At 37.0% G+C, this 13,754-nt stretch overlaps 2 protein-coding genes across 2 annotated transcripts; both read right to left on the bottom strand.

Annotated features, from left to right (window-relative positions):
• Positions 1 to 630: 630 nt before the first annotated feature.
• LOC147284232 (transcription factor bHLH25-like) lies at positions 631 to 3,492 on the bottom strand. The gene is made up of 5 exons (XM_086243662.1): positions 3,219 to 3,492; positions 2,896 to 2,989; positions 2,012 to 2,626; positions 1,424 to 1,789; positions 631 to 1,186 (listed from the first exon to the last, which is right to left on the bottom strand). The coding sequence occupies exons 2-5, from the start codon at positions 2,929 to 2,931 to the stop codon at positions 1,112 to 1,114; spliced, it is 1,092 nt and encodes a 363-aa protein (XP_086099788.1). The 5' UTR covers positions 2,932 to 2,989; positions 3,219 to 3,492; the 3' UTR covers positions 631 to 1,111.
• A 7,063-nt stretch (positions 3,493 to 10,555) lies between these two features.
• Positions 10,556 to 13,104, bottom strand: WDR5A (Transducin/WD40 repeat-like superfamily protein). Its single transcript, XM_086244457.1, has 2 exons — positions 12,340 to 13,104; positions 10,556 to 11,046 (listed from the first exon to the last, which is right to left on the bottom strand). The coding sequence occupies exons 1-2, from the start codon at positions 13,018 to 13,020 to the stop codon at positions 10,753 to 10,755; spliced, it is 975 nt and encodes a 324-aa protein (XP_086100583.1). The 5' UTR covers positions 13,021 to 13,104; the 3' UTR covers positions 10,556 to 10,752.
• Between the last annotated feature and the right edge of the window lie 650 nt (positions 13,105 to 13,754).

Genomic DNA, 13,754 nt, shown 5'->3' with positions numbered 1-13,754 from the left:
TATAAACATGTCATTCACCTATATTAGTAGCACCACATGATGATATTACACATTATTATTATTTTTTTCAATAGACGATAATGTTAATTAAGATCACTAAATTTATTCACCATAAAGTATGAGCGGAAAAAAGGAAAACTGTTATATGATATGTGTAAGATGTGTCTTTTTTATTTTAATTTAGAATAAGACGAGGACAATGACGATAATTGACTCGTGTATGATGGGGGTAAATGTAGGAGTGTCAAACTTTCTCGTCAAATCGAGTACTCACGGGGAGGGCAAACTCGGCCTGGTCCTGCCCCGACCACCCTGCTATTTGTTGAGAGAATCCTGCATTCCTCTCCACTCGGCAATTGATTTTGGATTGATTTGGGTTCTCAATATATATATATAAATCAGAATAATGGTTTTTCAAAATTCTCTGAGCTTTATTATCATTTGCAGTATGGATAACCAAACTGTTCTAACATTCTGCATTTTCTTTTTTTGATAAATTCGAACATTCTGCCTTGAAGATACATTTAAGAAGGAACAATTTAACATAGGAGCCTGACGGATCACTCCACACTAATTAGGCCCTAAAAAAGTTTGAGCAAACCTCTTGAGTGCCTGTTTGTTTCTCCCCCATAAAAGAAAATAGACCAAGTTTTGGCTTCCTTTGCCAAACCCCATAACATAGAAGAAAGAGATATTTCATATATTACAGATTGAAACTGAAAACTCAAACCTCTCAAAAAAAAAACACCTAATAATCTCAGGCCTTGAGGTTCCTTAATTGTCACAGCAGGTGGGTAATTAAACGTGGTTACGAACAAGTCAACCACGCAAAAATAACAACAAAAAACCCTCCAGCAAATACATATAGGAACCCTCGATCATGGCAAAACAGGCTTTGGTAATGGACACCCCATTGTGCATGGTCATGAAAAATGGAGAGATCGATTCACAGGGAGGCATGGACTTGTCTCAAAAGGTTGGGAAATTAAAGAGAACTTTCAGCTAATTGAGATGTGCATGCATGGCTGATTTTGCAAGCTAGCTATCAGATCATGTACAGGTTGAAGAAGTAGAACATCCTCTGAATATGCACATGCATGCCCATGGCATGTCACATGAACTTCAACAGAGCCACTCGCAAGCTTTTCGCTAGATCCTTCACTGACATATTGAATTCATTATCCATCTACAAGAAAAAGGCGGATATCTGTTAGGAATTGCGTGGATCAAATACAATCAACAATAATTGGTATATTAGGTATATCTCTCCAAGTTACACCAAGGTCTTTTCATATAAAATCTCATGCTGAACATACCAAAGTAATTAAGTTGGGAACAATATTATCAGAATAGCAGTGTTATTTCTAGAGAAACTTTTTGTTTCTAGGCAAGTATAATATATGAAGACAGAAGTTATATGTACCTGTGCAATAATGGTTATATCTAGAGTGGAGTTTCCAAATGGCAAGACACTGCTATTAACCACAGACAGTTGAAGCTTTTCTATTTCGCTTAGTATCTTCACCACAAATCCTTTTTTTCTCTCACAGTGGATTCGAACCAATACATCCTTCTCTGAAACTCTCGCTTCAATTTCGGGGAGTAGTGCTTCATCATCGAAGTTTTCATCGCATGAAGAGGTGTCATCATCAGCAGAGAGCTGAGACTTCTTCACGAATACCACGGATTCCACAGTTCTCTTCTGGGTTTGTTCCTCCAGCAGCTTCACCCGTTCTTGAAGTTGTTTTACATACTTTATAGAATCCCCAAGAACTGAAGCTTTGTCCATCTATACCCAACAAATTCAAGCATTCCATTGTTAACTTGTACCCCCATTGTATGATCATCGTTAGAATACAAAACAATTGTTCTCCCACATCAAGGGCTTAAAACGAACATTATATTATGATATCAGAGCAGAAGATCTCGAGTTCAATCATATACCATTATAAAATAGCTAGGGAATGATCGAATTGGGGTTTGATTAACTTGATAAAGAAAAATTTAGTACCTTCTTTAGGCCGGGAATAATGGCGGAAAGAGCTATGAACCGCTGGCTGAGCTTTTCTCTCCGCTTTCGCTCAGCCATTATGTGGTCTTGAGCATGTGAAGGTGTTCTAGTTATTGAGTAAGACCTCTTAGTCCCCTGCTGGCTGCAGGATTTTATTTCATAGTCTTGGTTCTCCACGGAACACTTGGAAATTAAAGGTGAAAACTGCATATTTATTTGGGATGGTGCCTCATCCTTTGGCTTCAAGGTAGGATCAAAGTTATTAGAGAACTTCTTGGAGAGTGATGATGAATTCATGTTCTCGAAAGAAAGAATGTGGGAGGAAGAAGAAGAAAGTTTCGGTGAAACATGTTCTGTTATGGCAGAGTTCCAGCTATTAGTCTTGAGCAGTTTGGTTGGCCTCTCAAAGCTGGTCTGAGAAGTCTCAATGGATGAACCACCACTTAATGTGGTGGTGGTGTTTTGGGCAGTCAAAGAAGGGTAAGAGGAGTAACTCTCAGAGGAGAAAGATTGTTGGAATTTCTCCCCGAGGACAGTGGCAATGTCATGTGCTGGGAACCCTTCATCTATAGTGGTCAAGTGGCATTGAGGAATGAAGTTGTAATCATCCATTCCCTGCAATTTGTAACACAAAAGGCAAAAATTTTAGAAATTGCGCACACATGGAGAGATAATAAAGAAATTAAAGATAACAAAATGTACAATTTGCTTGCTATATCATACACATAGGAAATTTTATCTTGCCAGACAGTCTGGTCAATCTGGATAACTAGTATGCAAATTTGTCTAAATATATATTTCAGATTCACAGTTTGATAATATAACATGTCAGATATATAGAAAAAAAAGTTTATCCGTATCACACCATATTCTCAGAGCATTACCAATTCAGAAAACCATTTGTCTGATGATATGTCCATTAATGTGTCTGATCAGCTCCTCTGTTTAGTCAAGAATCAAGGTATGGAGAAAATGATCCTGGAAAGAAAGTGAATCACTGTCAGATACCAGTGTCAAACAAGACCCTTATGAAGAAAACCAAATTGGTAAAACAAAACCAGATTTCAACACCGAAAAAGAACATTGAAAATTAACTAGTTACAGTTCAAAGGCAGTAAGGGCCTTAAAGACTGCTTTAATTTCATGCATTTTCTGGACCATGGAGTTGCTATGGCCCAACCATGAAAAGTGAGGAATGGAAGCTTACCCTTCTCTTTCCTTCAATTGCACAATTAGAGCTTAATCTCTTTTTCCAACTGGCCAAGAACGCACTTCTCCACCTGCAGTTTTATACTAGTACTTGTCCATCCATTCGATCCTTTACCATCACGTGTGAAATTTCGAAATTTTTGGTGTTAGTGTCTCACTCATTCACTCATTCATTATTGAAATGAAGGGGGTTGACGTGAGGTGAAATCATGGGCATATAAAATAATTGGCAACTTGTTCTGGGAAGAGATACTGGATCTACAGGAAAGCATAAAAAACAAAGGTTATATTGTATTTCGTAACGATACTGCCAACCAGATGCCTAAAAATATTTTATATTTATTCTTCAATCAATTATTACTATTATTCACTTACTAGGCCCATCCATTTTTCATGAAATGAATTCCTGACCAAGAAAAATGGAGATAATTAATTAATTCATTCATGCTGATGCATCCATATCTTATCTTGTTCTTGTTTTTGTTTACTTGTTAATTTCTATTTTTTTAAATGAATTCTGGCAATTTTTGTTAAAGAATTTATTTGATTGGGGTTTGTAGACCCCAGGCTGTTGGGTTGCTGTCTGTTTCTTTTGTTTTGGCATTTGCCGTCTAGTAACACAAAAAACAAAAAAAGTGTCTAGATATGAGAATTTCCTCACCAACCAAAATTATTATACAAATTTTGAGAATTGATAGAAGAGCTGATTAATTATTTTTCAATGATCAGGACATGCAGTGTGGTGAAAGAAATCAAAGGTTAATACGAAGAAAGTGTTTTTTTTTTTTTTTCTTTGACCTCTCAATTAATGAGGGGAAGAAATGTGATTGTTAAAACAAAAAGAAAAGAAAAAACAAATTGCCAAAAGGCTCTGACCAAAATAAATTAAATTGCCAAAAGGTTATAAGTTTATAACTGGGGCAGGCAGTGATGTAAAGTTTGGAAGATGACAGACAATTGAGCCAAGTCCTCATGAAAGCCTGAAAGGTGATAGATATACATGAATTAGACCCAAGGGCCAAGACTCGATCATCAAGCTTAAGCCTTTGTTTTTTGTTCAAGTTGATGTGGTCCATGTGGAACTATATATGTCACTTATAAAGTCAATTGCCAAGTCAGATGGCCAGCGCGCAGGCAGCAGATGCCATGTCAGAGGACAAGTCAGCATAGAATTACTTTATGTCTGTGAGTCAGTAATTACTTGTTAAGAGTAGTTGGCTGAAGTAGTTATGCAGATAATGAAGATGCTGTATTCTCTGTTAAGAGATAACTTGACTCTTTTAGTATAAAAGGGCAATCATTGTATTGATTGATTTCATAAGGCTTCCATTCTTGGAAGAATAACATTTTTCTCTATCTCTTTTTTGTTTTTTCTATCCAGAAATATCTGCATGTAATTCTAACCAATACAAATCCCAATTCAGATACATTCTGCATAATTCTTACACATTGTTATAACCCATCTCCTAATTTATCATCCTTCACTTAGATTTGTTCAAACTCTCATAACAGATTCAAGCTTCAATCTCTACAACCATTTCATGTTAATTAACAATCACTAAGATATGAATACTTAAACTGTCAGAAAATAAGTCAACAATGTATATCAAATAGTAAATTCATTTAAGGTCATCATGAGTCATGAATCCCACAACATGCATTTATATATTTTCCTTTTTTTCATTGTTTGCTTATAACTCTAATATATTCACTTCAGTTTCCTTATTGTAAGCCAAGCTTGAGTAGCGCAATAGTAATCAAGTACTACATGATTCAGTCTGTATAGTCAGTGCCTTGCAAGATGAGCATTCTTGTTGTATTGATTATAAGTTTGTAAAAGCAAAACTTCCTAATTGGACGGAGATAGAAGTTCAGAAAGAGAAGTAATGCTTGACAAGTTCTTTTCTTTTCTCTTTTGCATGCTTTTAAACATATCGTATGTTTACAAAAGACTGTATCAAGGAGGTTGCACCAAGTTATGCAAAAAGCTTCCATTCTAATCAAATCAAACTAAAATTAACTTTATATGTAGCTCGTCATGAAAGTATTCAAACCTTCTTTCATCAAAGAATAAAACTATTTAGACCATCTTAATTGTATCACCTTGTTTACTATCTTTTTAATAGAAGTGAGACTTACTTGTGTGTACCTCACATTGGTAAGTTACATCTTTATTAGAAAGATGATACACAATATAATCAGTTGAAATGGTCCTAATAGCATTATTCTTCATCAAAATATGTCAATTCCTCCGTGATCTGGCACCCTTGGAACAAGTTCACACCAATCTACAAAATCTAAAATATAGAGGCCGGAGTGTTTGTATGAACTCCTTGTCATGACCGATCACTCATAACATGCATGTAGATCTCACCACGTAATAGTGGATCCGACATATATGTTATGAGAAAGATAAAGAGGTCACATATAACAAGGTTCATAAAATAATTATTGCAACAATACCTAGCTAGCTAGCTATATTCTTCTGATGCAATAATTAAAAAGGTGTATAGTGGTTGGAGCTTATTTTGGGTTGAATTTGGACCAATGAGCTCTCATCGGTAGCCTCAGAATTCAACTACTGAAGAAGAATGCAAGAAAATGCAGAGCGCAAATGTCATTCCCGGCCCCTTCTGCTAGCTGTTATCAACGGTACTACTTTTCAAGAACTAATAATTTTTCTTTGCTACGGCCTTCATTGAGAAGCAAATTTAATGTATTATGCATCATCAGTGTCGGTCGTCATCGATCATTTCAGTCTTGTAATGACTATATGCTTGGTTTACAGCTGCCTAGCTTTCACTTTTCGGTTTACAGCTGCCTTATACATGCATGCTATTATTATTATATATTGTTTATTTTTGTCTTGGTTTGAATAACCTTCAAAGTGCACTACAAGTTTAAAATTGGCTTAGCTCTAATCATCAACTCCAAGAAAATAGCAAAAAGATGAGCAACCCGTGAAGAAAAATATTTATTTTCTATGCATAAACAGTAAACTATCATTTTACTTGAGTATTGGAATTTTATTTTCATGCCTTTTATTAACTTCATTATCTAAAAGATTTCAACTTTTGGAGGCACAATAATTGGCTAATAATATTACGAGCATAGCAAATCACAATTCTAGCCTATTAGTCAATAATATGGTGAAAATTAGACAGTTTTTTCCCCTCAATGTTTGATGTCATCAAGCTAATGATAATAAAAAAATATATATTCTATATATAGGACCTTAACCCTAAACCCTTTTCTTATTAGATAGTTTATATTACCAAACTTTAAAACTAGTTTGTGTTTTTGTCATTCTAAGAGTCTCTAACTTCACAATTTCTAGGGTGGAATCGGTTTGGTAATCGAACCGATATAGCTCAACCGATTACCGTACCGACATCGGTGGTGACTCGCAACCGCCACCGACAAGTTTGGTTACTGACGACTTCAGTATCGGTGGTGGTCGGTCGGCTTCTTGGTGGTGATCGGTCACCTTCTCTTTCCTCTCTCTTCTTTTTCGGCAACATTGCCAAGTGCAAACTTTGCTTCTTCGGCTCCCTCGCTTGCAACACCGATGACCTTGCAGCTGGGCAGTTTGGAGTAGGCAAAACAAAACCGGCGACGTTGCATGCTTGGAGTTGGGTGTTGTTGAGCTTGGCGGCCGACAGTGAGATACTAAGACGCGGGCAGGCACACGGGAAGAAGTAGGTTTGTCAGATCGGTTTTCCAACAATTTGGGATTTCCAAACTGCAACCGAAAAGGGTCGTTTCGGTAGAGAACCGCCGCCCGTTGGTTCGATGTTCCGCCACCTTGATTTTTTTGGTTTGTTTTCGGTCGGATTGGGTTTGCCAGACTTTTCCCGGCCCTAACAATTTTCTTCCTGAAATGGGAGTTTCTCTCATTAATTAGATGTATATCAAATTCACAGTCTATCAATATAACATGGTTATAATTAACAGTAAGTTATATATGTGCATGCTATTTATCATGTATATTAATTAATGGCCATTAACTAATCAAATGATCATATCCACGATCTGTGGACTCATTTTTAATTTGCTGCCATCCAATGCTTATCATCTTGACGGTCAAACCAAACTCATAATAACGACAAAAAAAGGTCTACAGTCATCGCTATCAACCAGCAGAAGAGTAAAACAAACGAATGATGAGATCGAGCACAGAGCAGGTGGTCCTTTGATGCTACATAAATCAAGCTAATTGTTGTTAAAATTTAATCACAATCATATAATTTGATAATGCTCAATTTTAACATGTGCTGGAAATATCAAAACTTTGTTTATTCAGCTGATGCCAAAATTAATATAAGGTTCTCTTTTCCACTGATCACGTCATGGAAATTACAAACATAATTCATCTCAAAAACAAAACAAAAAATTATAATAATCTTTAGGATTGATTTGTTGAGATCCGTATCTTTTGATTTAATCTAAATTACAAGGTTGTTGATGGCTTTAATCCCCACGAATGGGGCAGAGCACTGCAAGCTAGGTTGCTATGCTCCAGACCAAGTCAGTCAGTCCATTAGTTTTTGTTTTTATGCTCACGTTGAAGAATTTCAAGACCAACCTGGCAAATCTAATAAAGAAATGCAGCACATCGAAGCAAGTACTAATTTGTCTTCTTTGGGTGCCTGCCTCACCAATTACTAGCTAATTAAGCACTCTTAATACATTTCTGGTGATGACTAATGTGTTCTCATTAGGTGTCTGGGCCCACCACTCCCCCAATTTTGTGGTATGCTGCTATTTTGTTGGGTTACTACTTACTACTTGGGTATGTATGGGTATCCACCATTCCACACCTACAAGATCACGAGACAAGTCATGTCCTATGTTAAGATTTCATTGCCCTTCTATTCTATGTTAATGTACTTTCTAAGAAAGGGAGTCCGAGGTCGGTCGTATTAAAAAGACACTTGCACACAACAGTGTATACAATATACTTCTTATACCCAACTATTCAATATACTAATTACCTAACCAGTTATTATGAGCGTGATATCGTATACATTTACTGTATAAAACATGTTTGAAAATTACATACTAAAGTAAAGTTTTCTGATTTGTAACTCAAACAACCCATAGTTTGCAATTTCAACTGGGACTTAGCATAAAACATTACATTTCTGTATTCAAAGCTCATAGGCCATCCTGTCACTTTGTTAAGAATAGAATCTCACATATAAAATTTATAGTTATTAATCTCTCATTCTTATCAATTGGTTTTGAGTTGAACATTTAAGCTTCAACATGATATTAGAGTAAACAATTCATGTGTTTCATATAATCCAATGTAATTCACCCACATGTTTAACTCAATCATACCACATCTGTCATGTGAAAGAATTTACCGTCCTATTTATGTAAAATGTGTTTGATAACTGCATACCAAAGTAAGTTTTAAGAATACAATCTCTTATCTAATATATATTATCTTTGACTAGTGTATTCACTGTCATTTAATCAGAACATTGTATAGTTGACAATGTTATGGCATCAGTTTTGAGAACCAAGAAACGAATCTAAGGATCTTTGTTTGCCATCAACCAATCAATAAAATAGAATGACAGAATAATCAATAAAATCAAGCACACAAGCACAAACCAAATCCATGCATTTATGAACCATCCTAATTCATGTATAAAATCACCCAAATGCACTAAGCATGTGCAGAACATTAATCAGTGTGCCATGTATATCTGGAGGCTGCAGCTTCTAGAAACAGGGCCAGTGGAATCCATTGAATTCAAATGAAAGTAATAAGAGAGTGCTTTTCAATTGTATGTGTATCATATCCCAAGTGCTTTGTCATTGGATTACATATGAGCTGTACTTTAGCCACTTGGAGACTCATAATCTGTAAACATGTTTTGAGGATGGTTTCAATTAATGCATGGTGTAAAAAGGTTTCAGATTTATTATTTAAACTAAAAAAAATTTAGATTCTTGAAATCTAATTTATAGTTTCACATAGCATAATCTAACGAAATTTAAAATGATCAACCATATTAATCAGTATATCAAGCTTAGGCAATCAAAAAACAATCATCTCTTTGGTCTATAAGAAAAACCAACCATCTCTGTTAACTCGGTATATCAAGCCTTTGGATCATTGATTTTTTCCAAGGAAAAGGAGGTATACCTATTTTCAAGTGAAGCAGTATTCATAAGATGCGGCATTCTATACCTTAGGCTAAGAACCTGATTTCATATGGGCATCATCAACTGTTTGATTCGCGATTCAAAAACTGTTTTAAAAAATTTTCTTCCATATTTCATCTATAAATACTATAGATGAAAACGAAAAACAGTATCCAAAAAGGATACCAAACAGACCTAAATGAACAATTTACACTGGATATCTAGATATCTTCCATTCCCAATTGATTTATGCTGTCCCACTTCCAATGATCTGTCCATAAAATTTATCCATCATCAATATTTTTCAATTCTTTGGGCATGAACCCTACCCTGCCTCTTTGGTTTCTATGTTCAACATCTCCAACTGTAAATAAAAATCTTTGAGAACAAGGATGTGTTGCATCACCAACTAAATGAACAAGCTGCTATTTACTTCAACCCAACTATATCCTGCACTTTTACTTAATTCCTTTTGTTGCACCATGATGTAGTTGCAAAGACTTGGTTAGAAGAAAGATACCATCTTTGGAAGCCCAACACTAAGCTCGTTCAGCCCAAGTATAACGATAAGGCCTTGCTCATTTAAAGATGCCCATATGATAGTGTAAGAGCCCAATAATAAAAAATAGTAAGCAAGAAGTCAAAGATTTGACCAACAAAAAAACAATGTCTTCTTAGTTTTCTAAGAATCCTGTTCATTAACAACTCTTTTTGTAATTTTAGGAGTCTTTTTGGGTTGGTTTGCGGTTTGGCCACAGAAAATTCTAATGACTGATCAGTAGCATGTGGTACTATCTAAACTGCCTTGATGACTTCAAAGGTTCAGGACTTGTGTCCAAATTACTTAAAGCATTTTTCAGATACTGCACATCTTGGACCTCTCACTTCTAAACCAAGCAAGTGAATCAATTTGATATACACAGAGCCAAAAACTGACGACAAAAGGACCCTGCACCATTGATATGTGTTAACAACATTGCTTTAGCTTTTATAGTTTGCTTTGCAGTTTGTCCCTGCCTAGTGAATCTACCCAACCACATCCAGTTTTAGAACATCACTGATCAGATTGCAGGTCTGTTAGTTTTCAGTTCCATAGATGTTCGTCCTCCAAACAACACCACATACACGCTTGCATGCACATGTGCACACCCAAACGCATTAACAAACACACAGAGGGGTTCAAAATAGCTTAAATAACAGTTAGGTGACTGAGTTTAAATTGATATTCAAGAAGCAATATTCTAAAATACAATTAGACAATTAGTAACTTAAGTTAGAAGATAAGACTCATGCAGCAATGGCCTGGACCCCAAACAACACGCACTCTGGTATATAACAAATCAGTCACAATCATTTACAGTAAGGGAAATGAATCAGTTCTTCTCCTGAGTCCAGATCTTCACTGTCTTGTCATTCCCAAGTGCACCAGACGCAATTATGTTCTCAGTGGGGTGACATGATACTGATATAACAGTGTCTGTGTGGCCTTCCAATTTCTGAACTATTTTCCTGGTCTGCAATTCCCACATGTATATACAATGATCTTCAGAACCGCTTACAATGTATTTCCCATTTGTCACAGAAAAGGTGGAAGCAATGCAGAATCTGGAGCTCTTGTGGCCTTTGTAAGTCTTAAGACATTTCCCAGTCGAAAAGTTCCAGAGCTTCTACAGGACACAACAAAGGACTTCCAGATGAGTTGTATAACATAACAATGAAAATAAACCACTAGAGACAGGAGACTGGATGCCAGAAACTTAATGTCAAAAACGCAAATAAATTTAATACTACAAATACAAAAACGTTACCAAATGGCCAAATAATGAGCTTTTCAATTTATCACATTGTTCTTCACAGTCTATTGTTATTGTACTTGTATTCATGTTTGTCATGTGGGTAACCTAGGTTCAATCCTTGGCAGCAATGCAATAACATCAAATAGAATAAATCTAGAGAATTAGTACAGGAAGTATCTATATGCCCTAATATTGGGGAAGAATCATAATTTTCCCAAGGTAAACTTAGTAAACCTACATTCTATCACAAAAGTTTTAAAACCTACAATGTGGTTTTAAGGTGCACTGCTCAGAAAAAGAGAAAAAAATACAGTAAAAAGCGACCTACACATACCGCATATCATGGCATAGTTAAAAATTCTAAATGAAAAGTAGAGTACCTAAAGAGAATATGTTTTAAAAGATCTCTCAAATGAAGAAGGTATTGTGTCAAATGTGGCATCAACTATATCAGCCTGACCTAAACACTCAGTTCAAAAAAAGTTCAAAAATAATTTTTCCTCTACTTTTCTTATCCAAAACCAATTATCAGAACTTTCATTTTATATAAACAACATTACTCACAAAGGTTGAAACTTTGGGTAAAAACATGTACGAAGCCGCCCCTTTCCAACATCAATTTTCAAATCCCCAATTAACAGAGTTCAAAAACCTAATCTAACAAATACCCAGAAGCTTGACAACAATTGTATATGAAGCTAATCAAAACAACTGATAAAGTACACAGTCATTCAGCTTTTGCTTTGTCCCAGAAGCTAAAACTTAAATTTCCATTATTTTTACTCATAAAGGTTGAAACTTGAGTAAGAACAACTAGGGAATCAATATTTACAATCCCCTTTTCAAAATCAAATTTCCATTCACAAGTTAACAGAGTCCAAGCCTAATGTAACAAATACCCAAAATATTGACAAGAATTGTATACAAAGCAAATCAAAATAACTGATAAAATACGAAGTACAGCCGATACTTCAGCTATTGTTTTTCCAGAAGCTAAAACTTAAATTTCTATTCTTTTTAGTTTCCACCCAACAATGATTTGTAAAGTTCAAGTGCTGAATTTTAGAAATTGAAGCAAGCATTCACAGCTCAGTCAAAAAACGCCATTCAATCTAACAAGCATTAAAAACAAAAACAAGGAGAAGAATTAGAAATGGGTTTTACCAGAGTATCATCCAAAGTGCCAACAAGAATGAACTTGCCATTGGGCGAGAACTTGACAAAGGAAACCGGGGGATTCTCATCGTCAATCAAAGTCTTCGTACAGTGGCCAGTGGAGGCATCCCAGGTCCTACAGAGCCCGTCGTAGCTACTGGAGACGATGACGGAGCCGTTGCGATTGAAATCGACGGCGGTGACGGGGTCGGAGTGGGCGGGGAGGACCTTGAGGCACTTACCGGTCTTGACGTCCCAAATGCGCACCGTTTCGTCGAAGGAGCCGGAGACGATGATGTTGGACTGGGGATTGAAGTTGGCGCAGAAGACGTAGTTGGTGTGGCCGTGGAGGGTCTTGATGAGTTGGCCGGTGGCGACGTCCCAGAGGCGGAGGGTCTTGTCGTCGGAGGCGGAGACGAGGAAGCGGGAGTCGGCGGAGAAGGCGAGGTCGGAGACGCCCTGGGAGTGGCCCTCGAAGGTTTGGGCGGCGGAGAAGGTGGGACCGGCGGCGGAGGAATCGGAGAAATCCAAGGAGTAGGTGCGGATGGTCTTGTCGGCGGAGCAGGAGCCGAGGAGGCGGCCGTCGGAGGAGAACTTGACGCCGGAGATGGCGCTCTTGTGGCCGGTTAGGGTTTCGAAGAGGGTATAGGGTTTGAAAGACTCCGATGGTGGCGGCTCCTCCGTCGACATTGCCTCGGCCGACCTCCTATTTTGATTTTAGGGATTTTTGAAGGAAGACAGAGTGAGACTGAGCTTCCCGCTCTGTAGCTACGACTGGCTAAAGTGGGTGACATCCATTCATGAGAAGAACTTGCCTGTAACTGTGGTGCCAGGTCAACAATCTGACCTGGTGTCACAAACCAATAAAAATGTGACACCTGTAATATACTAAATTTGGGTTTAAAATTGATTATAATTAAAAAAACCCCAGCTGTTTGGCACTTTGGCGACCTCGATCTGGTTCTCTCGCTGCTTCTTTCCTTTCTCCAGACTGGTGTTCCTCTTTGGCGATCTCGATCTGCTTCCCTTTTCTTCTCTGGTGATATCTCCGACTCCGACGTTTCCTTCTCCACGCCGAAGCCCTTCTCCAAACTGGTTTTGCTCTTTGGAAACCTCGATCTGCTTCCCATCTCCGGCTCTGACATTTCCTTCTCCACGCCGAAGCTTTCTCTCTCAGGTTGGGTGTTTGGTTTTCTTTTTCTTTTTTGTCAACTTCTTCTTTTTTTACTAACTGGGTTTTTGAACATAGTTACATATTGCTTCTTAAACAATGATTTGGTTATTTAAAGGTAAACACAAAAAAGGGAAAAAAGAAACCAAGAAATTGCCTAGCTAGATTCATATGAACTCAGCTTTGAGATTTTTTTTTTGTTCATGTTAATGGTTATGAAACAAGCTTTTACAACATTAATAAGTTTATTGAT

The sequence above is a fragment of the Dryas octopetala genome, chromosome 5, assembly GCF_963921425.1.
Source record: "Dryas octopetala chromosome 5, drDryOcto1.1, whole genome shotgun sequence".
NCBI lineage: Eukaryota > Viridiplantae > Streptophyta > Magnoliopsida > Rosales > Rosaceae > Dryas > Dryas octopetala.
Note: the sequence above shows the minus strand (reverse complement) of the source record. Positions and strands in the feature narration are given on the sequence as shown.

Coding starts and splice junctions, on each gene's coding strand:
- LOC147284232 (XM_086243662.1), bottom strand. CDS start 2,931: ATGGACATATCATCAGACAAATGGTTTTCTGAATTG. Junction 2,627..2,895: donor ACAAATGGTTTTCTGAATTG/GTAATGCTCTGA, acceptor TACAAATTGCAG/GGAATGGATGATTACAACTT. Junction 1,790..2,011: donor TTATTCCCGGCCTAAAGAAG/GTACTAAATTTT, acceptor TGTTGGGTATAG/ATGGACAAAGCTTCAGTTCT.
- WDR5A (XM_086244457.1), bottom strand. CDS start 13,020: ATGTCGACGGAGGAGCCGCCACCATCGGAGTCTTTCAAACCCTATACC. Junction 11,047..12,339: donor GCACTTTGGATGATACTCTG/GTAAAACCCATT, acceptor TGTGTCCTGTAG/AAGCTCTGGAACTTTTCGAC.